Raw genomic sequence first — 26,953 nt, forward strand, 5'->3', positions numbered from 1 at the left:
TTTCCACACTGTAAGTAATCTAATCTAATCAAACTCAATTTAACAATTTCAGATTAAACCCTTTCCTCAGTATTTCAGACAGCAGCTGTTAGAAATTGTTCCAATTTTCCCGTTTGACATATACTTTATTTTGTTGACTCCACTATCATCCCTATTTCCCATTCAATCTCCACCACCTTCCACCCTGTCACTGGCATTCCCAATTCTCTACGTGTCTGAAACCTGGCAAGTCTCTTCATCATCCCACATCATCAACCTGAAACATTGACTCAAGTTCCTCTCTTCACTAATGTTGCCTGACCTGCTGAGTATTTCCAGCATTTTCTGTTATTACAAGTTATCTGGTCATTTATCATAATACTGTTTGTGGGAGCTTGCAATGCCGACATTATCAGTCATAGTTCCTTCATTGAAATAGTAACTACACATCAAAAATTTTTCACTGGCTCTCAACTGGTTTGGAGCCTCCTAAAAGATGCATTACTCTTGCTGCCCTCTTTACATAATAGTTTGTAAATTCCAACTGACATGAAGTTGTTGAACAAGTTTCAAAGTAATTTACTTGTGTGGAACTTTATTATAAAGCAGCCCTCTCCCACCCACCAGCTTCTTTCAGCAGTTTTCTCACTCACCTTCGCAGGACTCCACCAAGAAGGGAAGCATTCAGACACTCAGGAGGAGACAAGCGCCTCTGGACTTCAGCCACTGTCACCTTGTATTTGGATGTTGAACTCAGGAGTGAGAGGCGGCCAGGAACTGAACAAAAGACTTCATTGGGATTGGTAACGCCCCCAGTCAAACTCTCCTTCTGGTAGGTTAGTGCAGACAATGCTGTGCTTTTGGACATTGATATTGGCCCTTGGAAAGGAAAGACAAATAAATCAGTTGTCACAAATAACCTAAAGGGCACAAGAAACAACTTTGGCTGCTGTGTATCAAACAGAACAGCCCGATTTATGTCCTTAAGCCCCATATTGAATACTTGTGGGAGCTGTACATATTCTCACAGTGGATTCTATATATACAGCGTATGGTCAGTTATATTGCCTTGCAGGAAACTGAGAGTGTGCACCCTTTTAAGGGAGATAGGGAAGGAATTCAAATTAAAAAGTTGACAGATACCAATTCAAAAGCACAAGCTGAAAGCACTAATTGTCAAAGAACTTAGAAAAACGTGAAGTATTGGATTCTACCAGTACAGGCACAACCAAAGAAAGACTTCAACTGAGGCAGGCTAGTCAATGGAGTTAGGCTAAGTCAGAAACTAAGGCTCAGATGTCCTAGTTATTTTATTCAAATGAATGCATAAACTTCTTTCTAAAGCTGAAAGCTAACACTGACATCCAAACAAGTTGAACCAATTCCATATGGAGACATGTTAGCATCTACTGCTGAGTCGCTATGGTAACAGCAACTTTTTCAATATAAAGTGGAAGCTTGAATACAACAAGAAGTTTCATTTATATATCACCTTTAACATGGTAGAAGGTCCCAAGGTTCTATTTTGGAGCATTAGAGAATGAACGGGGTGGGGGAGTTCTGGATAAACAATACTAGGGAGTTATTGGTAGCAGTGGAGAGTGTGGTGCTAGAAAAGCACAGCTGGTCTGGTAGCATCTGAGGAGCAGGAGAATCAACATTTTGGGCATAAGCCCTTCATCAGGAGTACTGATGAAGGGCTTTTGCCTGAAACATCGATTCTCCTGCTCCTTGGATGCTGCATGTCCCACTATGCTTTTCCAGCACCACACTCTCAACTCTGATGCCCAGCTGTCCTCACTTTCTCCTAGTTATTAGTAGCAAAGTTTTGAATGAGCTGAAAGCTTATGAAAGATGGAAGATGGGAGGCCAGTTGGATATGCACGAGAATAGCCAGATCTAGATGTAACATAGACAGAAAAGAATTTTAGTAATTACTGATGTACAAGTGTTAACTGTATTCTGGATTAGTGGTGCTGGAAGAGCACAGCAGTTCAGGCAGCATCGGAGGAGCAGTAAAATTGACGTTACGGTCCAGCACCACTAATCCAGAATCTGGTTTCCAGCATCTGCAGTCATTGTTTTTACCTAAGTGTTAACTGTAACCTAAGCCAGATTGATAATATTCCACCTGTTCTTATCTGGCAGGAGAGGTGACAAGAAATGAAGTGGGTCATACTGAGTGAAATAACAGATAGTTGGGGTCTAATGGATGTTTGAGAATGGTTATTAGCCATTTTCCTACCCTGACAAAGGAACTAGTTGGAAAAGTACATGATTGAAGCAGCTCTTTTACTAACCCACAAACTCTACCATTCCTTACACATCGTCTTTTAGTGTCCACCTTTTCAGGCAAATAGGAATAGAGTCTAACACTACACTTAGTGAAGGCCCTTCTGAAAATATAGCACTCCCTCAATAATGAACTGCAGTGCCACTCTGAAGAATTGGACTGATTATATCAGCTCTACCAGGAATTCATCACGGACACACTTTTGCCATTGCACACTGTCCCATTTACACATGAAAAGGAACCACACCAACCACATGGACACAAGATACATCAAGATGGCATGCTAGTCCCATGAGCAGAAGTGAAGTAACTGTGACTCACACTATCACATTGCTGAACTACCAGAATACTATCCAGTTCTTCTTGATGAAAACTGCATCTCTGTAGAAAGTATCTAAAGAAAATATCTATAATACCATAAAAAGGGTATAAGTAACTGTTTCTTTGATCTTCTGGACTATGCTTATAGAGTCATTGAGTCATCCAGCACAGAAATTGAAGTTTTGTTCTGCACTCTGCTCTCAATACTACAAGCAAGTCATTGAAGAGACTGTAGAGAGTACAGGAAAGGATTACAAGAATGTTACATGAATGGAGAGGGCACAACTGTCTGTGTAAGCTGAGCAGATTTGATTTCTTTCTCAGAAAGAGAACATGAAGGGGATTCAATAGACTTTTGTTATTATGGGCTGATTACTTATTATTCCAGAACGTTACAGCATCAAAAGCTAATGGCACTGTCATAATTATTGTGGTACGATTATTAATATTCAGGTATTTAATACTAGGAAGGAGTTGGAAAAGGGAATTGAGGAGAAATTATTCCCTAATCGTGGGGCCATCCAGAACAAGTCAGCATGAATACAAGATTGTCACTAACAAATCAAAAATGCAATTTAGGGTAAAGGTGATAAGAATGTGGAACCTGCCATATGGTGTTGGCCAGTGATGTGCGTGTGGGGAAGGCTGAATGTACAGAAAGGAAGAGAGGACTTGGGAAGGTTGGGGAGTATAAGAGTGGGAGGCGATTGGCCTAAATTGTTAACACCAGTATAGACCACTTGGAACAAAAGGCCATTTCTCCATAATTCAATGTAGTTTAACATGCAACAAATCGTACTGTCAAGTAAGGTGCAAGGCACAGAAATAATAGCTTTAGTATCTAGTAAAACTGACCATTCAGGCCCTCTTTATCCCCAACATAATCAGGTACTGGATTTCTAATCAGAGGAGAAAGGACTGAATCCCAGCCTGGCTGACAGTTGGACTTGCCCATTGCTATTGGGTAAGTTATGTCTATTAACAACTTTTCTTTTGTTCAGCTGAGACTCAGAGGGAAAATCTCAGAATTCAGCTTCAATCTGCTGACCAGGACTGAGCTCACTGTGGTTCAGTTGATGTAGACATCAATTAGCTTACAGGGCCCTTAACCTCTCACCATACTCAAAACTCCGAGGAAGGAGCTGATGCTATTAGCTCCCTTTCCCATAATTTCACAATGCCTTTGCAGCAAGTATCCTAATTTCTTTAGCCAATCCCCTCACTGCCTTCTTGTATACCTCATTCAATAGGAATCAAATGGTATCTTATCACTGGAGCCTTTGCTGTATATTGGACAATGGCATGGGTACGTGCAATAAAATCAACCCTTTACAGGGATAACAGATGTAGAGCATCTACACACATTGAAGCATTAAAGTGCAATCTCACCCAGTTAGCTCAAACACTGTGCTCTTCCTTTATCATGCCTTGCATCTTAGCATCAAACTAGTCTGCAACCGTGTCTAAATTTAAGTGTAAAAACAGCCGAGGAGCAGAAATGTAAGATTGATATTTGAGCACCTCATGGGCACATTCATGCCTCGCCAATTCCTACAAGTATTTAATCACCAGGATCAGATTATTAGCCCAAAGTAAAAGCCACCAAACTGATCTGGTTGCCAACAAACACTGGATACAGCAGTGTATTCTTTAAGATGCCTTCAATTATGCGTTGAGATTTCCATATACAGTACACTCCAAGCATTGGGGCTTATGATGCTGTGGTAGTGTCCTGCTTTTGGTCCAGGAGGTTCAAGTCCCACCTGCCCTTGGGGTGTGAAGTAAGATGCCTGAACAGATTGATTAAAATAATTGCTTCCAGGGTTCTTGCGGCCCAGTGGTAGTATCTCTGCCTCTGAGATGGGAATTTGAATCTAAACTGCTCCAGAGGTGTGTATTAACATCTCTGAACACGTTACTGAGGTAATACTTGTACAATAATCAGCTCAGGACTCACAAAAACAGTGCTCTATTACCATGTGCACATGGACACAGTGAAGCACTGAGCATTTTCAACAGGATAAATCCCAGCTCCCAGTTCCTGATTACCACTCAGTGAGCCCCTTGCTTCCTATTCAGAGAGTAACGAGGTTTAGGGAGGACAGAAACAGGCTTGGTTATGAGCAGCTTAATGACCAACCTGCCTCGTGGCATTCACAGACACTGAAACACATGCTGACACACACACAATCTCATACACTGTCACACACAATACATAGACACACACAAGAAAGAACAGAATGGACCTGAGCCCAGCTTCAGTCAGGAAATCAGAAACTGTTCTCACTGAGCAACTTGCTGTATTTTAGCCAGATAAATATTTCCCTGAATGCAGGAAAAGCCTGTTATTGGAAGACACAATGACAGCCACAATTGGCATTTTACTGATGGATTAAAGAAATACCGAGCAGTCACATTCTATAGTGCCCCAAACCCTTCAATGTGGGCAAATATCTCGACATACATCTCTGATGTGCCCTGGGGCCTTGAGAAACTGCTGACGTGTGCAGTACTTATACGGGACATTAAACTTCCCAATCGCCCAGTTTATCTGCCAATCCAAATTGCTGCATGACTTCCAACATCAGATGGCCAGATCTAAGGAGACTTAAGCAGTTTGTCGTATGTTAATGCTGGGGTTTTTTTAACAAATGTACTTAGAACTTTCCCTAATGTGCATAAAGCATGCTAAGCAATATAACTTAAAATGCTGGCATGTTGGAACAATGCTACTACTCATGGCTGGAACAGTGGCTCTGTGGTTAACACTGCTGCCTCACAATGCTAGGGACCCAGGTCCAATTCCATCTTTGGTGGTGACTGTCTTTGTGAGGCCTGCATGGACTCTGTCTGGGTTTCCACCTACTGCTGAAAAATGTGCAGATTAGTTGGATTGACCATACTAAATTGTCCGTTGTGTCCAGGATGTACAAGCTAGGTGGATCAGCCATGGGAAGTGCAGGGTGTCTGGGTGGGATGGTCTTTTGAGGGTCTTGTGGATCACACTCTAGGAATTCAATGATTCTCACCTAACCCAATCCTGGATTACTGTCTCTCACTCACCCTCCCAAAAATGCAATCCAACCCACAGCAATATTTGCTTCCTCCTCCTTTCCAACCCCCCCCCCCCACCCAAGCAATGTACACAACCTGTTCCATCAACACTCAGTGCCCACTTATCAATGTTAATCTTCTCCTGGCAATTCTCACTCTTGTCCAAGCTTAATGGCCCCAGTCTCCAGATAGTGCTCCCCATCACACATTACAGTCCTGAAGAAGGGTTATATCCAAAACTTTGACTTCTCCACATCCTGATGCTACCTGGCTTGCTGTGTTCTCCCAGCCTCCTGCTTGTCTACACCACCACACTTATAGCTTATACTAAGTGTGTTGCTATTCAGTTCATTTCTCATGTCAGAAATGAGTGATAGAACTGTTTGCGTTAACATCTAGGAAAAGTACATGCCAGAGGCTAAATGACCTGCCTTGTTATTTTCAAGGAAATGGCACCATAATTTTAAACTTAGGCTGTTCCTTTCAATACTGGTAAAGCTCTGGAAGGGGTTATGAAAACCCAAATCAGGTATAAAATGTATGTATGCATGCAACAGTAAAAAAACTGGTAATGATGAGATTTGTTAATCACAGAGGATTAAGATAATCACTTTAAAAAGGTGTGAAAATTTCTGAAATGCTCGTTCTGTCTTAGATAGTTGGAACGTTTAATACATTGTCAGTAGTACCTTTGTATGACTCCAATAGTGATGAAAAGAGATTGCTTTGCACTGCCTGGTTTAATTCACTACCTGGTGTAATTGTGGGAGGTATAAACAGTCGATACTGCCTCTGCCAAATGTTACCTTCTGGAAGATTTCAAACTCATTTAGGTTTGAACACATTGCTTCCACCACCAATGCCACAGATTCACATTGAAATATTGCTCCGATAGAGAAGATTTCAATTTTGTATATTTTAGGAGCAACTTGTGCCCTGTGTGGTTACAACAAACCACCCGATCTCATTGCTGAACAGAAATAAAACTCTGCATGTACTGGAAATCTGAAATAAATCCACAAAGGGCTGGAGAAATTTTCAAAGAGGACTCATATTAGATTGAAATTGTTAACTCCTTTTTCTCTCTCCACAGATGCTGTCAATATTAACCTGACTCCTACTGATCTCCTTAAAGGTTGACCCACCTTCGAAGGATGTGTCCCTGGCTATTAATAGGTCAGGAGTTCCCAACCAGCAATGAAGGGTCTTCCATTCATAATGACAGAACTTACAGAAATTCAAATTTAATGAAGTCAAACATAGAAGTGAGATTCAGCTAAGCAAACTGGTTGAGACTTAAGCTCAAAGGTCTATTTGCCCCCACTCAGATGTCTGTATGACAATGAGGGCAGTTACAACTCAGTGTGCCCTCACTCCCATATTCCTTCTCTACCCTCCTCTCACTGGGTCCCATTGTATGTTCCATCACCCTAACACCTACCCTAGTACCTTGCTCTTCCCTCCCAACCATGCAACTGGACAGAATGGCTCTACTCCTAATATCACAGCATTCCGAAAGTGTGGGATGAGGCCTTTTGGCCTATCAAGTCCACACTGACCCTCCGAGATTCTCCCAATCTATCCCCATAAACCCGCACTTCCCATGGCTAACCCACCTAACCTGCACACTCCTGGACACTATGGGGTAATTCAGCAAGATTAATCCACTTAACTTGCACATTTTTGGACTGTGGAAGGAAACCAGAGAATCCAGAAGAAATTCATAGATACAGGTAAAATGTACAAACTCCACACAGATAGTCACGCAAGACTGGAATCTAACCCACATCCCGGACACTGTGATGTGGCAGTGCTAACCACTGAGCCACCATATTGCCCTTCCTGAGTCTTCTCAGTGTCAGACCTCACCACCAGTAACCAAAATTCATTCAGTCCAACTACCCACGAATATTGAAACCAGCCAATGACTGTTCCATGCTCAAATACACATCAGCTCATTTTCTAATTTGAATCTTTTGTCCTATTTTTGTCAGGGATGAGCACTGCAGATGCTGGAGATCAAAGTCAAAAGTGTGGTGCTGGGAAAGTACAGGTCAGGCAGTATCTGTGGAGCAGGAGAATCAACGTTTCGGGCATAAGGTCTTCATCAGGAAAGTCACAATTATCAGTCAAATGAATGCGTAATGGAGCAGGAGTCAACTACAGGGATGAATGCTGGAGGCAGACAGTGAGTTGCTGTTTTGGTGTTTCTCTCCCCTTTGGGGGATGTGGGCATCTCCTTAGCCCATTGTACAAGAGGGCAGTTCAGGGTCAACCACATTGCAGTGGTTCTGGAGTCACATGTAGGCCAGACTGGGTAAGGATGGCAGATTTACATCTTTAAAGGACATTAGTTAACCAGATGGATTTTTACAAAAATTGCAGTGATTACATTATTTCCATGACTTCCAGATTTTTATTGAACTCACATTTCACCATCTGCCATGACCAGAGGCTGGGTTTTGGATTACTAACCAAGTTATACTCCCACAGCACCACTGTGTCCTGCGACTACATCAGCTTTTAGTGATGAAACTTAAACAAAATAGGTTGCAATCCAATTTAAATATTCTGCTCTGTCTAATTACCCACCTTTTTAAATCTCCAACTGTCTTCTAGGTGTTGAGCTGGACTGTAGTATAATTATAAAGGTGTTGAGCTGGTAGAAAACTCCCTCTATCCCCATGGGTGTGTCTATGATCTGAGTGACAGCTGTCTTGTGATACCAAGACGTCCACCCAATGTCTGCCCTCAGTTAGCTTTTCAAAATCCCAGCATTTTCCCAGCGTTGGTAGGAATGCACAATTTAATCTGGGCACTGCCACAAAAGGTTTACGAATAAAAGTCATACAGGGTTTCAAATAAATCGCATTCTTTTCACATTCAGTGTCTATTTGTTAATTTGTTGTAAAACTATTGCAGGTTGGGGAAGATTCAGTTTGACTGCCAGAATGAGGACGTATGGATTAATATATGGAGAGCAGGCAGTGAGGTAATCTGAGGGGATGAGGCGAGGAGGTGGGTCAGGTAATTGAGAGTGAGGGTGGGTGGGTTGGATGGATGGCCAGCTGCAATTTTCTGCTAATCTGTAACAGCAGCAGCAATGAGATGGTGGGTAAGGGACATCTTCTGATTAATAGTCCTGTTATACACTTCCCTGACTGGCCTTGCTCCATGGATTTGTGGTCAGTAGTGCTTAAGTTGAAACCATCTTTCATCTGCACGACTCAGGAACTCATCGACCCATTGGTGTCTGGACAGAAATGACTGAGGAATGGTGATATTCAGCCCCTGTCTGTCTGTCGAGTATTTTTCTCTCCCAATCTTCCCCTAAACATGGTTGTGTCCTTGCTGGGGAATGACTTACACTATTGCAGATAACCTGAGAAAGACCATGAGGTCAAAGGGTTAACTGAATGAGGCCTAGACTTAAAGGGTTTAATTACGAGAATAGGTTTTGTAAACTTAGCTTGTTTCACTGCCAATACAGAAGGTTGAAGGGTGATTTCTTAGAAGAGTTAAAAATCAGAAAAGGTATCTGCTAAGAGCAGATCAAAGAAATTACTCCATCTGAGTTGTGGAAATGTGAAACACTGTCTCCCGTGGATGCTATTCAATTGGAGTTGACACTAACATAGATTTGTGGTGGGTAAGGGTATTAAGGAGTATGGAGGAAATATAGGTGAGTGGATGAAATACCGATCACACAAGATTTCACTAAGTTGCAGGGCTTGAGGGGCTGAATGGCCTCTTCCTTATCATAGGTTCCCATGTATGACCTTTAACAGCTGTAATGAGGTCAGCTGAGTGGATCTCATACAATGTGAGTTCCCTGACTGGGGATAAATCTAGTCCAATCAGGGAGCCCTGGCTGACAGATAAGAACAGGAGTGTCAGGAGGTTCTGTTCACTCTGAGAGCTGCCTCTGTGGGAGTTGGATCAGTGTCAAGGATTTGCCAAATGTAAATGAAGAGTGATTTGATGACAGGATACCAGCCAACAATGAATACTGACAAGCTTCAACACAAAGTGAAAGTCTTTCTTCATCTGACAGACACATGCAGCCATTCTGAGGGACATTGGGGCAGCAGTCTGAAGTATAGAGCTTGCTCCATTTATTCCTTCCTTTAACTCAATGATGCTGCAGCTAGAAACCCACCTCAAACCACCTGGATCATCACAACCATGGTCCCTTCCAATTGTGAGTGGCTTGGATTATGCACTGGACAAAACTCAAGAGCAGTGATGGAGAACCGCACAATATCATAGATTCACAGAATCCACACAGAATCCATTTGGCCCAACAGGTCTCTGAAGAGCACCTCACCCAGTCCCAGCCCATCCCTGTAACCCTGCATTTCCCATATCCAATCCTGCACATTACAGGGCAACTTAGCATGGCCAATCCACCTGACCTGCACGTCTTTGGACTGTGGGAGGAAACTGGAGCACCCGGAGGAAACCCAAGCAGACACTAAGAGAATGCGCAAGCTCCATACAGCCACTCGAGGCTAGAATCAAACCCTGGTCCCTGGCACTGTGAGGCAGCAGTGATAATCACTGTGCCACCTTTATGTAGGAAGTGTTACAGGCTAATGAAGACACTCCTACTATAAAGAATCACGCTACTAAGAATAAACAACAATGCCCCAATATAAATTAACACAGCACTGAAATAAATCTATACTGTATCAGCATAAATTCATCTTGGTACATCAACATGCCCTATTCTTCCTTGGCTTTCATGAACAAAGTACAAAATCATGGAGAGGAAATGGCACAAAGGAGGGTCACCATGGGTAAACCCTTCAAACAGTCAGCTCACCCCTTCCTCCCACCCACCACTACCACTAGCAGATACTTAAAGCAGCACAACAGGAAATTCACTCAAAGGATGCCACATGTTTGGAGCTTTAATAAGGGCCTGGAATGTAGAGTTGAGAGGAATTTGAATCAAAAGTGTTAGTGTGACATCAGCTCGATTGAATTTAGATCTGACAGGCAGCTGAGCAATGTCTCCATATGGTGGTTATTGTATTTTTAATGTAACTTGTTGGTCTTTTTTATATTAACCCTTCTTTTACCGGGAGAACATACAATATAAGAAATAGAATTGAGAGTAAGTCATTCAGTCCTTCCAACCTACTCCACTATTCAATGAAACTACCGCCCATCAGTGACAGCATTTCCACCTTCCCATTCTATCCCCTTACGTCCCTTGGGATCTTGAAATATTGGGACTATACATAGTGCCTGGGATCTGTAAACCCTCTGGGTGAACAAAGAGTTCCTCACCTCAGCTCTAAATGGTTGATTGTGCAGAGGCAATGGCCTGGTGGTATTATCAGTGGACTGTTAATCCAGAGATCTTGGATTGGGGAATTGGGTTTTAATCTTACCACGGCTGATGATGGATTGTGAATTCCATAAAAATCTGATGACCATGAGTCAATTGTCGGAAAAACTAATGTCATTTACAGATGGAAACTGTCATCCTTACCTGGTCTGGACTACATGTAACTCCAGACCCAAGCAATGGGTTGGCTCTTAACTGCTCTCTGAGCAATTAAGGATGGGCAATAAATGCTGGTCTAGCCAGGGATGTTCACAACCCAATGATGAATAAAAAGCATCCTTTATTGTGATCCCACAAGATCTCTGCCCTCAGTCAGGGGAAACATCCTTTCAGCAATTGACTCATTAAGCCTGTTACAAATTTTACATGTTTCAATTAGATTATCTCTTATTCTTCTAAATTTAAGTGAATATTGTCCGTTGTCTGCTCAACCTTTGCTCTCATTCCAGGAATCAGTCCAGTGCATCTTCCTTTCAAGTCCCCTAAAAGCAAGTTTATTGTTCCTGAGATGAAGAAATAAACACTGTCCACTGTATTTCAAATATGGATTTACCAAGATCCTGAAAGTCCATGGCATCAGAGGTGGCTCAGCCACACACTGGACAGTACAAGAAAGGCTGGACAAGCAAGTTCAGTAGGGGGTCAGATAGGCATTTCTGCAATCTCAAATGTGAATCTGGGAGGGCGTGTGTTTCCTCCCTGATGTCAGAGTCAAGGATAACACTGAGTACCCTGGGGAGGGAGATGAATCAGTCAGCAGTCAACAACATGAGCTGAAAGAGAGATGAGCTGGTTCAATCAGAATTCAGGGAGATAGGCAGAATATTTGTGAGCAGGATCTCTAACGTGATCACCTTCATATGACCTCAAGGGTCACACGTAACTGTGTACAGTATTGGAGTATCAGATCAATGAATGTGTGGGTGGAAAGGGCTTCTGACTCTTCAGGCATTGGGACCAGTTCTGGAGGAGATGAGATCTGGGGCATGTTGGACAAGACAGAATTAGGGCCGAGATCCTGGTGGATTAGTCAGGTGGGCAGGGAAGTGACAAATGGAATTCAACCCAGAGAATGGTAAGCTGATACATTTGGGAAGGTCAAGCAAGCTAACGGAATACACAATTCATTGAGGGATATAAAGGAAGTGAAGGTCCTTGGAGTGAATTATCACAGAGGCCTGAAGATCAAAGGACCTGTTAGTAAGGTGATTAAGAAGGAACTTTACTACAGAGATATAAAGCAGAACAGCAAGGAGATTGTGTTGAAACTGTATAAATCAACAGTTAGGTCACAACCTGAGTACAGGGAAACCCCCCACTCCCATATCGGTGGGTCCTGTTACTGCTGTTTCAATTACCTGTGGTTTACCATGGCTCAGACATATGACAGGGAACGTTCCAGAACCAAGTACCAGGAGTCTGCCAGGAAGGTAGGTTCCCCATTTAAATGAATGGGTTCGATCCTATCCATGGTTGGTCTTGGAATGCATCCGCCTGGGTACGGGTGGAACGTCTGTACAGAGCACAGCTCTAGCCATAGCATTATGGAAACGATACTATTGTCCTGGAGTGGGCACACAGATGATGTGCGGGGATGTGTCAGGGCTGGAAAATTGTAGCTATGAGTTCTCGGGGTGTTCTCCCTGGAACAGAGGAGTCTGAGGGAGATTTCATTGAAATGTACAAATTGTGAGGGGCTTGGAGAGTGTCAATACAAATGGGCCTATTTTCTTTTGCAGAGGGGTCAGGGAAAAGGGGCCATAGATTTAAGATGTGAAGAAAGATGTATTCACCCAGGTGTAATCAGGGTCTGGAAATGCAATTTGAAAGAATGGCAGAAGCAGAAACTCTCAACACTTTAAGATATCTTAGTTACCAAATCTGATTGGCTACGGTCCAAATGCCAGAGAGTGAGTCTGGGCTGAGTAGTTCATTTAACGCACACGCACACACACACGTGTCCAACTATGTACACTAGCCTCACCATTGGTCTACACTGCGTCAGGGACTTTTGCAGGAATATCATTCCTTACAGAAACAGGACATTGGATTGGATTGATTCAGATTGACAATTACTACTGTAGTCTCACTTGTTAAGATAGCAACAAGTGTATAACTATTATAAGATAAGATGATTCTTAATTTTTTGTAGCTCAAAATTATTCAAACTCAGTCACAGACCAGCAGAAATTCTCTCTGTCCATTTGTTTAGAGAGAGAGAGAAGGGATAGAGAGAGAGAACCTTAAAATAAGTAGGTTCCCATCTCCAATTGATGAGATTAGACCTTAAAATGCTGTCTTGTTACACTGAAAAATCAGAATCCCACAATGTAGTAGCAGGCCATTCAGCCCATCAAATCCACACTGACCCTCCAAAACGTACCACACCCAAACCCTCTCTGTCACTCTTGTAACCTTGCATTTCCTATGGGTTAATCCACCTAGCCTGCAATTCCTAGTTACTATGAGTAATTTAGCATAGCCAATCCACCTAATTTACTTGTCTTTGGACTGTGGGAGGAAACTCACACAGACACAGGAGAATGTGCAAACTCTACACAGAGAGTGGATTTGAACCAGGGTTCCTGGTGCTTTGAGGTAGCAGTGCCTACCATTGAGCCACTGTGCTGCCCAGACAAGTTTCAAGAGCCATTTCCCTGAACTTTGAGAAACTCAACTGGTGCTGGATACAGTCAGACCACGGGATGCATTTCAATGGGCTGGGCACCTCCTTGATGAGATGTCTAAGAGACAGGCCTAATTGTCCAAAGTTATTCATAACTTTAAAATCTTGCGCAATGCTGCAACAATTTAGGATGAGAGGGTAGGAGTGTGGCCTTGCTTTATGTGCAGTTGTAGGATTGAGAACTGCAGCTGAGAGAGAGCAATTATAACTGAGATGGAGCCTAGGAAACTCAACAAGCTCCCTAAAGTTCCCATTTCCAGGCAATCTGTGCCAACACATCCAATCTTTGTCCAAATTTAAGATACAGAGAGATTTAAAACAACCATCAGAAATTGAATGTTTTGTGAGGAACAAAACAAATATTAATAGCATATGGGGACTTTTTTGAATGTTTGCACACTGTGATTTATAACATGTTGCTGAAATTCTTTTGAATTATAACTAGCTGTCCCAGCCTGCTGTATCTTTTATGGTTGCTTGAGTTTATTTTAACATTGAGAACGTTATAAAGATTTCAAAGCATCCTTCCTACAAAGGTTAACTTGCTTTGTAATAGTCATGTTTTCACAGTAATTGTACAAAGATGATAAAGACAAGACTTGAATTTATTTTCTATACATTTCATGATCTCAGGATATCTGAAAACATTTTTCAGCCAGTGAAGTGGTTGGGGTTATAATTACTGAGACAGTGTAGGAAGAATGGAATGTTGAAGAAAGAATAAAACAAAAGGGAATTGCAATTTATTAAACATTTGTGAGCACATACTGATTTATTTGGATGTGTTTTATTCTGAAATGATGAACAGAATCTCATAGAGGAAGGAGTTCCTGTCATTGGCTGGAGAGAGCTCCACATTGCCTAATTTTCGGCAAGGTCTGTATGACTTGCTCAATTTAGGCACTTGGCAAGACAGCAGCAGGCCTTCCCCTCAGGACCCCAGAGACCCTCACACCAGCCAGCCAATCAGAGTCTGACCTTGATGGCCAGCATTGACACAACAGGCCAAAGGGCCTTTTTACCATGCTGTTAAAAACTCTGGCTCACATTCTATTGAACAACAGCACTACCAGGGAGCCAGTGGCTGCTGCCAGTTTAGTACTTACCCAAGGCTGAGGTTTGTCAGTGAATCCAGGTCAGAAGTGACCGATAGTGGGAAGGGTCTCAGGGGGTCTGCAGGGGTTGGTTCTGAGTGGGTCTGCCATCATCCATCCTGAAGTTTGCTAAGTCCCTTGATCACTGTCACCTCACCTTAGTAATTCAGCTCTTTGGTTCACCATTAGACCAGGCTGTGTTGGGATCTTGAAATTAATAGACCTTGAAGAAGTCGAGAGTGTGGTGCTGGAAAAGCACAGCTGGTCAGGCAGCATCCAAGGAGCAGGAGAATCGACATTTCAGGCATAAGCCCTTCATCAGCCCTTCATTCCTGATGAAGGGATTATGCCCGAAACGGCAATTATCCTGCTCCTCGGATGCTGCCTGACCAGCTGTGCTTTTCTAGCACCACACTCTCGACTCTGATCTCCAACATCTGCAGTCCTCACTTTCTCCAAGACTTAGAAGAGCCAAAACTGCGTGTGGGGGAGAGGGCTATTTGAGAGTGGAACTTGGTAGCGGTGTCCCTGACACTTTGCAGATGCCTGAGAGTAAACAGCTAGCAGTTAGTGATGGTCAGCTTGGTATATCCCTGTGTTTTGCAATTGTTGACAAATGTGACTTCTGCAGAATGGATAATGATGATTGCATTGTCCTGTGATAAGGTGAAGTGAATTGGAAAGGAGGCAAAATTCTAGCAGAGTCTTAAGACAATGTGTGTATAGATCAGATCAGAGTGTAAGCATAGAGTTCTTCTGAAAAGTTCTTTTGATTCAAGAAGCTGTACAGGGAAGGGGGTGTGTGCTTGCTAATTACAGTTATACCACAGACAAATGGCAGAACACTGGACAGGACTGCTCCTGGTGGCCAGTGCCTGTTAGTTGTTTGTTGGTTTTGAAGCACAAAGCTTCCTTCTGATTCATTCACAAGATGTGAACTTTACTGATGAAATTGATTTACTGCCCAACCCTAACTGCCTCTAAAGTGGTAATGAGTGAGCCGTTCCTTTGATTGGCTTCCGTCTGTGGTGATGTAGGGATATTCACAGTACTGTTCCAGGGCTAGATAAATTTCAAATAGTCCATTGAGTTTGTTGTTATTTATTTAACTTTTCTGGACTGGTTTAGTACAACTGAGGGTTTTGCTGGACCAACTGGGAGAATGGTTCAGAGTCAATCACATTGCTCTGGGTTTGGTGTTACCTGTACCCAGATCAGACAAAAATGGCAGATTTCCTGGCCAAGGTTTTTTTTTAATATAGAAATGGGTGATTGCTGGCCACCAGTACTAAAGGTAATATTTATCAATTGAAGTTAAAATTGCACTGGCTGCCTTGATCAACCTGCTCAGAGATGTAATGACACACCAGTGGGGCAGGTGGGACTTGAACCCAGGCCTCCTGGTTCAATAGTAGGGACACTACCACAGCACCACTAGAGTCATAAAACCCATGCCTCCAGAGAATTAGCCCTGGAGTACTAGTCCAGTGACATTGTCACTACACTACTGTCTCCCTTTGACCATTCAGCATTTAGGGGTGGCACAGTGGCCCAGTGATTAGCACTGATGCCCTACAGTGCCAGGGATCTGCGTTTGATTTTACCTTTGGGGGACTGTCTGTGTGGAGTTTGCACATACTCTGCGTCAGCATTGGTTTCCTCCCACAGTCCAAAGCTATGCAGGTTGTGTGGATTGACCATGCTAAATTGTCCATTGTGTCCAGGGATGCACAGGTTAAGGTGGGTTAGCCGTGGGAAATGTGGTGTTATAGGGTGGGGGTATGGGTCTGGGTGGGACAGTCTTCAGAGGGATGCTGTGGCCTTGATGGGCCAAATGGCCGGCGTCTACACAGTGAGGATTTGAAATCTGATCTGTAAACATCAGGCATGCATTAGAAACTGTCAAGACTACAGTGACATGCCACATTACTGTCTGTCTTTCTGAGTATTTTTTAAATTCAACATCCTACCCCAGATTCCAAGACAGAGTGATTAGGGTAGTGATTGAAGGTAAGGTGTAGAGCCTCATTTTATCACCAAATCAACTGCTAAAATCTTCCAGTCTCTGCTATGAAGCCAACAGACCTTAAACTTCATTTGTTTAAAAAGAATCAGAACCTTTGGTAACGAGCTGTTGCTCAATTACTTGACATTTAATGGAATGGTTTCCATTTGAGAATATTGCCAAGTAATGTTCTTTTTACCAAATTAATTGGCTCTTGTACAAATGCTCTGCAAAGTATGATTTCAAGAGAGGATAGTGTGTTTCCTTTCTATTTCAACCCACTGAAATTGATAGGAAAGATTTTGGTAATGAAATGCAAGAGGAACAAAATTTATTGTCTACAAATGCTGAGCACTTACAATCCATTCAGTTTTCAGAAACCAAAGAATGCTCCTCAGGAATCCATATGCAGTTAGATTATTGAACATGGACAAGTCCTAACAGTCCAACCTGAACTCAATTTTGGATCTCCAATGGGCACCCAAGCACAATACCATGAGATAGTGGAAGATAAACTTTGAAAAGATTTAACTGAAGTTAACAAAATTTGCACGGTTAGTTAAGTTTCCACCAGGGCTTATGAATGAGGTGGCAAGCTTGTAATATGGGATGTGTAAATTGAGATAAATACAGGTAAATGGTATAAGCAGTGAAATGGCTGCACCAAACAGGATCTATGTCTGCAGTGTTGGTGGATGAATTTCAGAAAGCAGAGCTGAAGAGAAAGAAATATATAAACATACCTCTGGGGAATGTAAATGACTATCACTGACAGATCTATTTGGAAGAAACTAAAATGGCTAAATTTTAAAATGGGTGCAGGAACCGAAAGGCCTGAGGATTTATATAACCAAATCTTTAAAGCTGGCAGGACAAGTTGAGACAGCTGTTAAGAAAACAGCACACAGGATCCTGAACTTTCGAAATAGAGAGTGCAAAAACAAGCAAGCAATGATAAACTTTTATAAACACTGGTTAGGCCCTGGCTTGAATATTGACTACAATCTTGAGCCCCACACTTTAGGAAGGATGTGGAGGTCTTGAAGATGGATGTTCAGGAAGTAATAGGGAAGAGGGAAGCTGTTATGTGAACAAGAGAAAGAAGGTGGAATTGTTCATCTTCCACCAGAGGGGAGAGAGTAATAGAAATGACTGAAATTACAAGTGATTTTTGATGGAGTAAATGTGAAATTCACAATGCTTAAGGGTAGCTAACAAGAGGATTTGAGGAAATTGGCAAAAGAACAAGGGGCAAAATGAGAAATATTTTTCAGCGAGTTGTCATCTGGCATGATTTGCCTTAAGAGTACAACACAAACACCATGGGCAACACGGTGGCACAATGGTTAGCACTGCTGCCTCACAGCGCCAGAGACCTGGGTTCAATTCCCGCCTCAGGCGACTGACTGTGTGGAGTTTGCACATTCTCCCTATGTCTGGGTGTTCTGGTTTCCTCCCATAGTCCAAAAATGTGCAGGTTAGGTGAACTGGCCATGCTGAATTGCCTGTAGTGTGAGGGAAATGGGTCTGGGTGGGTTGTGCTTTGGCAGGTCAGTGTGCACTTGTTGGGCCGAAGGGCCTGTTTCCACACTGTAAGTAACCTAATCTTTTAGCAGGAAATTGGATAATCACTTGTTGAACAGTAACCAGCAAGACTGTAAGGGAACAAGCATATTTAGTTTGGGAGGAAACTAAGCTGCTTGACCTAAACCAACACCATTGGTTTCTAGGATGAGGGTTATTTCTGAATTACCCAGGTCAGAGTGGGACTTGAACTCATAGGTAAGGACACCACAAGTTGGTTTATACTCACTGTCATCTAAACAGCTCTAATAATCTACAAATAAATGCAGTTATAAAATGAACTTAAATGAACTTAAACATTTTACACTCAGTTCTGACGGTAAGATCATTTGAGCAAACTGTTAATTATCCGCAGCCATCAGTGAGAGCTCAGGCTTATGGCTTCTGTTTGTACAAAGTGAACTGTTCAAAGCCATTCAGCTCAAGGGAGGCCTTGTGTGAGGACTGAATAAGATAATTGACAAATACATTGAAAACAGGAGTACACTCTTTGGCCTGCTTTACCATTTAATATGATCATGGCTAAAACAACTCAATACCCCTGATCCCTCTTTCTCCCCTACCTTGAGTTCCCTTTAGCCCTGAAAATACATCGAACTGCTTGAAAACATTCAACATTTTGGCCTCAACCTCATTCTGTGACAGAGAATTCCACAGGCTCATCACTTTCTAGGTAAAGATATTTCTCCTCAGCTTAGTCCTAAATGTCCTTCTCTGTACCCTTGAACTGTGACCACTGGTTCTGGATGTTTTCAGATGGTGTGACCCCTGGTTCTGAAAATACTAAGAGTGAGACAGAGATACTGTTTAAGACTGGAACACCGACTGTGAATTGTTACAGATACCCTCAGGACAAGGGGCTGGAAAAGTAGGATAGGAACTTCAGACCATATCCACAGTTTATCTTGTTATACCAGTTCCTGCACTGTAGCCATAAAATGATCATTGTAAGCGTTGACCTGGTCACACTAGGATGCCTAGCACCATAATCCACAATCAGGGCATGGACTTTGTATAACTGATGAACAGACTAGCAGAGAGACTGACTGAAAATGTCTCAATTATCCAGAAGTGTGTTCTGCCAACTAAACAGGATGATCTGGGGTCAGAAAAAGATCTTTCTGAGCTATGATCTAAGCTCAGTGAAGGAAAGTAAATGGAAGTGACCCAAGAATCCACCAGAGGGGTGTACCCAACACTGAACTCCTTCAAGAACAGCGCCAGAGACCCGGGTTCAATTCCCGACTCAGGCGACTGACTGTGTGGAGTTTGTACATTCTCCCCATGTCTGCGTGGGTTTCCTCCGGGTGCTCCGGTTTCCTCCCACAGTCCAAAGATGTGCAGGTCAGGTGAATTGGCCATGCTAAATTGCCCGTAGTGTTAGGTAAAGGGGTGAATGTAGGAGTATGGGTGGGTTGCGCTTCGGCGGTCGGTGTGGACTTGTTGGGCCGAAGGGCCTGTTTCCACACTGTAAGTAATCTAAAACACTCTGTGCCTACTTGAACACACCAATGTTCCTCTGGGAAATACAAAAGGACAACTCCATAGTGTGTGCAGATTGATGAAGTCATATGGCAAATGGGAACAAAAAAAAAACAAACAACTGTACAGTAACTGAGCATTGGATTACAAACAGGATACTTATGACCAGCAATGCATTTAAATTTGTATCAAGGACATTTTTTTCGAGCAATCTCTTTTAGGTTGCTCCTACCATGTCCTACTCACGTCTTACACAGACACTGTCGTTTGTCCTGGCTGACAATCTGTCTGCAATCAGCCCTGTCAAAGTGCACAATTATCTGGTCATTGAGTGGTTTTTAGGACCTTGCTATGCAAAAATTGGTCACACTTGCCTACAAAAAAAATCAACTCAATGTATTTCGAAAGTGACTTTTTGCTAGCAAATTGTTCAAGGGCATGGTGTGGATATGATAATCCAATAATAACTGTAACCTATCCTCGAGATGTTAGTAGGATTGGACCTCACCGAAGCTCATTTATCATCAGGCTGTTTCACACAGGTCATGCAATACTCAGGTTAGCAGCTTTTATTAACATTTGTAAAGTTACTGTTCAAAATGGCTATGCAAAGATGGTTACAGCATTACAACATTTGGTCCAACAAAGAAAAGCACAAATATGCAGTCAAAAGAGTGAAGCACCTGCATTGCAGTAGCCCCTTTCACAACTTTGTGCAATCCCAAACAGCAAATGATATGCTTTCTGATTTTAATCACTATTTGAATATAGGAAGATGCAGCGGCAAATTCAGCAATATTCCACAAGCAGCAATAGTGACTGACTGTGACCTATCTTAATGATGAAGTTAAAAATCACACAACACCAGGTTATAGTCGAACAAGAAGTTTATTTGGAAGTACTAGCTTTCGGAGCGAGGAGCTAATACTCCAAAAGCTAATACTTCCAAATAAACCTGTTGAACTATAACCTGGTGCTGTGTGATTTTTAACTTTGTCCACCCCAGTCCAACACCGGCACCTCTACATTATATCTTAATGATGATAGCCCTGAGCCTTGTTTCACAGTACATCAACCTTCCATTAGCTGTCAGTGGATGAGGAAAGCCCAAAACAGATCACTCCACCTATTTCAATTTTGCAAACACCACCATGAACATTTTATTCTAGGGTGCTTTGTTATTTTGGAGAATTGGGGGGAGGGCAAGGGGGCTATCTCTCCTTCCAATGTTCTTAAATAATTCCTACTTCTTGTTATCGAACAGAAAGTAGGAGGTATTGAGGCCATTGTGTACATTTGGAATCACCTCCATTTGGCTTCCTTCACTGATCCCAGGATCGCAGCTCTGGATGACCATGGTATCCTCTCTGATCCTGGATCAACCTGCTTAGTTTGAGCAAGAGTTTAGACAAAGGGATAGGTTAAGACATTGAAAGCTGCTATCAATAACAGATTGGCCAAGTTCAGACTAAGAATTCCAAAGAGAGAGAGAATGGTGACTGTGGAGGAGAGTGAGAGAGTAAATATGCCAGAAGTTAAACAGCAGACAGCAGACAATTTGAAATGAGAATAAGGCATCAGCAGACACAATGGATCAAAAGGTCTCCTCACAATGACATGAGAGCCTTAATTACTCCTCCATTTCCAAGCACAGACTCACATTGTGTGAGAAAAGGGTGCAAAGTTCACCCACTAAATGCATACACATACAAATACACACCAAAACAGAGATACATAACACACATAATACACTCAAAACACAAATACCACACACTCACACATAAAAATGTGATACCCCAACATACTATTATTCCTTTTGAAACTAATGACGCTTTCCTGCTTTGTTGAAAAATGGACGTTGCTGTTTATGAGGCATGATGTTTTGCTCAAATGGTCACACTTCATGTTGAGGCTTGAACACGTGTGGCAGACTATTCCACTGCAGTTGGTAGCACACAGGAATACCACATTAGCTAGCTGTCCACAGATGCTGCTACACCTGCTGAACTTTCCCAGCAATTTTGATTTTTGTCACCAAGATGTGATATATTCTGTTCATCTGACAGGACAAACTGGACCTTGGTTTCATGTCTCTGCTGAAAAACATCAGCTCTGGCCATGTGTTAATACATAAAACAAGAACACACACAGGTCTTTCAGCCCACCATGTGCTCTAACTTTCAGTATGATCATGGCTGATCATCTAGCTCCCGTTTTCTCCCCATACCCTTTGACACATTAATGTCTCAAAATCTATCTATGTTGCTGTGGCTTCCACAACCTGCTGTGGTCGATAATTCCACACTGTCACCACTCTGTGAGTGAAGGAATTTCTCCTCACTTCATTTGAAATAATGTATTGTGTATGCCAAATCTGCAACTGCTTGTTCTGGAGCCCCAGATAGTGGGGAGTATCATCCTCCCTGCATTCAGTCTGTCCACTCCTATCACAATGTTATAAGTTTCAATCAGATCCCATTCCCATTCTTCTAAACTCCACAGAATCCAGACCCGGTTGAACCATTCCCTCCTCATCGCAGGAAGCAGTCTGATGAACCTTTGCTGCACTCCTTTTATGGCAAGGATGTCTTTTCTTTGATAAAGGAAATTGACCCAAATGGGTATTACAACAATCACCAATCACCTAGTCATCATTAATGAGTTGAACTTTAAAATTATTGATTTGTTTGTAAATAATTGTATTTAAGCTTCAGCATCTGTGTTGGGATTTGAACACATACCCATAGATTATGAGTCCAGTGACTTTACCACTACAACACCATCTCCTCTTCTGTTGCACTGACATTTCAATCTGGATTGTGTGGTCAAGTTTCCAGTATCGGGTAAAGATCGTGGGGCCCCTCTGGCATTAGGAGCCCACCAAGCATGGGATGTGTGGGCTCATCACAAATATCATCATTTACTGAACTCCTGCAGGAGCTCACCTGTCAGATCAAGGGCTTCCACAGGCAATAGTAAGGAACTCAACACAGAAACACACAGAGGTGAAAACAATGACTGCAGATGCTGGAAACCAGATTCTGGATTCGTGGTGCTGGAAGAGCACAGCAGTTCAGGCAGCATCCAAGTAGCTTCAGAACACACAACCTGTCAATACTTTTTTCCCATTCAATTAGAACAGAGTTGATCTGCAACTTAGCTCCATATATCCATCATTGGTCCATATCACTTGCCACTTTTATCTAACAAAATCTACCATTGGCAGTCTTGGAAAGATCCAATTGTCTTCACCCAAATCCTAGTAGCCAATCATGCAATTATTCATTTGTAATTATTGGCTTCCTCCGTAAAGGTTTCAGGATGCTTCAAGATTAAGAGTGCTCTCTAAAACAGGAATGGAACTTAACTTATACCCTGTTACACACACACACACACACACACACACACACACACACACACACACACACACACAATGCTTATACAGTGATTGTCATAGAAACCATACAGTGCAGAAAGAGGCCATTCAGCCAATGGGCTCTGCACAGATCCTCCAAAGAGCAAGCCCCCATCCTAACTCCATTAGCCTGCATTTAGCATGGCCAATCCACCCAACCTGCACATCTTTGACTGTGGGGGGAAACCAGAGCACATGCAAGAAACCCTCACAAGGAGAATGTGCAAGATCCACACAGACAGTCACCCTAAGGCTGGAATCAAACCCAGGTCCATTGTAGTGTGAGGCAGCAGTGCTAACCTCTATGCCGCCCTTAAATGAGATGAGAACAAGCTAACCTGAGTGAAGTGTGATGCATTATGACAGGTTTCAGGACTCCCCAGAAAACACTCTCACCACCCAGAAAGAGCAAGTCTGGTACAGAGATGCTCTGGGGTTTGCTGAGCAGTAAACCACTCCAAGTTCCAACATTAGTTTTGTGACATTAATCTGATCCAGAAGCTGCAATGCAATCTCCAACCGGATATAAAAACTGCTTAGAGCTGCTTCCATTGCCGACAGTGAAGGGAAACTTTACACATATTGCAAACCCATCAAATGCCCAATTGAAAAGCTGAGAGAGAAAGTTGCACAACATATATAGATGGAAATGAGAGCACCCAGCCTCAGATTGCAGTGGTCAACTTTCAAGTCAACACCACAAGAAGCAAAAGGGAATTCACCAGGCAGAGCTAGTACAGCCAACAATAGATTATAAATCACAACAGATCACCATGCGTGGGACCAGTTAAAAGGGAGGACCATTCGTTTCAGATTCCCAAATACCCACACAGTGGTAGCATCATTTTGCAGATAGTGTTATGGTGATGGGTACATTCAGAGTCGATCACATTGAATTCAATTCTTAAAGTGCTTGACAGGTTAAATGCTGAGAGGATGTCTCCCCTCATTGGGGGGGGGGGGGTCTAGGACCAGATGGCACAGTCTCAGACTAAAAGGACACTAGTTTAAGACTGAGATAAGGAGTAAGTTCTTCTCTCAGAGGGTTGAGAGACTTTGGAGAGCTGTCGAGGCAGATTCTATGTAAAATGTATATTTCAGGATAACAGAGATAGGATTCTGCATCAGTAGGGGTATCACGTGGTTCAGTGGTTAGCATTGCTGCCTCATAGCACCAGGAACTCGGGTTTGATTCCATCCTCGGGTGATTGCAAGCTCTCCCTGTGTCTGCGTGGGTTTCCTCTAGGCCTCTGGTTTCCTCCCACAGTCCAAAGATGTGCAGTTCAGTGGTAACCCATGTGGGGTTACAGGGGTTACAGGGTTGGGTCTAGGTCAGATGCTCTTTGGAGGATTGGTGTAAACTCAGTGAGCCAAATGGCCTGCTTCCACACTGTAGGGATTCTACAATTCTACTAGGAAGGGGTAGAAAAGTGAATGTGAGGAATATCAGATCAACCATGAACCTGATGAATGGTAGAGCAGGCTTGAGGGGCTGAATGGCCTAATCCTGTTGCTATTTCTTAAAGTCTTATTCAGTTTATAACTATCTTAGTATCAATCAAAATGAGAAAGCATTCAAAAATTTCCCAGAACATGATATGATTCTTGGAAGAGTGGGAGGAGAATGTAACATATTGTTACTAAGTTTGTGAGAAGATTGGTAGCTCGGGTGCTCGTTGTTGTGGTTCTGTTCCCCGAGCTAGGAATTTGTGTTGCAGACGTTTCATTCCCTGTCTAGGTGACATCCTCAGTGCTTGGGAGCCTCCTGTGAAGTCTTCACAGGAGGCTCCCAAGCACTGAGGATGTCACCTAGACAGGGGACGAATCATCTGCAACACAAACTCCCAGCTCGGTGAACAGAACCACAACAATATTATTACTATGTCGAGGTGTGGTGGGCTGAAGGACTCCACCTTGCTGTATACTCAGGATCATTGTCATCCCTGACAGCTGAGTACAAACATTGTGTCTCTCAGACACAACTGGTTCGGATTATGGCTGACTGAACCACAAAGAAATGGTGGGTCCTGCTTTCCTCTGTCAAAACTGTTCATTTCTGCAGCAGCATCAAGATAACCTGCAACTTCACCCCAAAACCAACTCTCCCCTTGCTGAAGTGATGTTTCAGCTGGACGGAGCTCTGTTTTGATCCCATCTGGAATGTTGGGTTCTGAGCACTGCACCACAGGAATTGTATTAGCCATAAGAGAGTGCAGCATAGATTCACCAGGGGCTAAAAGAATAGACAACACTGACCCAAGCTTTAATTGCCTTTAATTTTTATTTTCAAAGCACTCTAACAGTTAATGAGACAAAGTTATAAATGGAAGAATGTGGAGGAACACTCAGAATTGAACACCCTGCTTCCAGCCAGCGAGTTTTTCTCACTCATACACCCCCACCACAGCCAAAAGCTGACTGCCATTTTTGCGTAAGTTGTTAACCCAGTCTGCATATGTAAGTGGGCTGCTTTACTAAGAAAATCATCACACCCAAAAACTACCATCTAATGAGAGTGGCTGAAAGGCAATGGATAGTAGGGCACTCACCCCCACCCATGTGACCACTATCACCAATAAAACACTTTTGGAGTCCTGTGGTCCTGATCTTGCCTGACTGTGCCTTTTTTATTGAAATATTAACATTTAAGTGCAATCATTTAAGTTTTACATCAGTGACAAAGTACACTAGAAGTGCTGGTTGTCTGATCTATATGGTCTTTGAACTCCACTGCAGTAGAGCGCAGTTGGTATTGAAGTGCAATATCGGGTGACCAAGAGTATTCTGCTAAGGAGGCAATGGGAGCTGGAAGGTAATCCACGAGGGGGTGGCTGGATCTCCAGCAGAGGATCGCCAATGGAGTGGTAATATTGGGAGATTTTGATTTCTGTTTTAGACACAGTCATGATGCTGAGGAAGGTCCATGTCAGCAAACCAATCACCAACATTCACTTTCTCCAATGTAGCTGAAGTTCACCCCTTCGGTTAACTGCAATTATATTCACAGTTTCTTGCAGCAAAAATAAACTACAGTATAAATGGACATTGTTTACAATTGTAAACAGTCTCCGGTTGCAGGCAGGGAGAACCACATCGTCAATTCTATCTAACAACCATTCTCTGGCCAGAGCTCTGCAAGTCAGGGAAATTACAGTAAATGCACAGAGAACAAATCATTCAACCCACAAACCATCTTGGTCATGCCAATGAAACAAGGAATTCCATGAGTGAGACCAAACCCTAACCCTCAACTCAAGCAAATTCAGTTGCTAATTCCGGTTTGATCCCTTTCTGGAGGTTTTGCTACAAATCTGCCATTGTTCACTCCTTGTACTGAATAACCAATGAGAAAGTGAATAGCCCCAATTGACTGACACTGAAATATTGTCCAGTCGTTGTGCTTTGTGACCAATATTCATATCACCAAAAAAAGCATGTTTTTTTTCGAAGCATTCTCACCGTGTTTGTCATTAGCTTTGCTCTTGCTGTTTCCTGGACAATGAATTTCAATTTCTGGAGGTTCCTGGACAATCCAAAAGGATTGGCAACATTTACAGCCCAGGTGTACATGTGAAGGACGAGGTGACATGGGACTGGGATTCCCACCAGTTTCACATAGAACAAGATACATTTCACCAAGCAAAAACTCCATGTTGGACTCCAACAAACTCAACGGAGTTAACC

The 26,953-nt window shown here is 42.7% G+C and overlaps 1 protein-coding gene across 3 annotated transcripts in view; it reads right to left on the minus strand.

Moving 5' to 3' along the window:
- tfap2c (transcription factor AP-2 gamma (activating enhancer binding protein 2 gamma)) overlaps positions 1-26,953 on the minus strand; it is a 68,966-nt gene that overhangs the window by 23,178 nt on the left and 18,835 nt on the right. For all 3 annotated transcript variants that reach the window (XM_072556823.1, XM_072556824.1, XM_072556825.1), the window contains one exon: positions 633-858. In XM_072556823.1, the coding sequence (XP_072412924.1) occupies positions 633-858 (226 nt within the window). The remainder of the gene's footprint in view (positions 1-632; positions 859-26,953) is intronic.

This window comes from Chiloscyllium punctatum, chromosome 37 (genome assembly GCF_047496795.1).
Source record: "Chiloscyllium punctatum isolate Juve2018m chromosome 37, sChiPun1.3, whole genome shotgun sequence".
Lineage (NCBI taxonomy): Eukaryota > Metazoa > Chordata > Chondrichthyes > Orectolobiformes > Hemiscylliidae > Chiloscyllium > Chiloscyllium punctatum.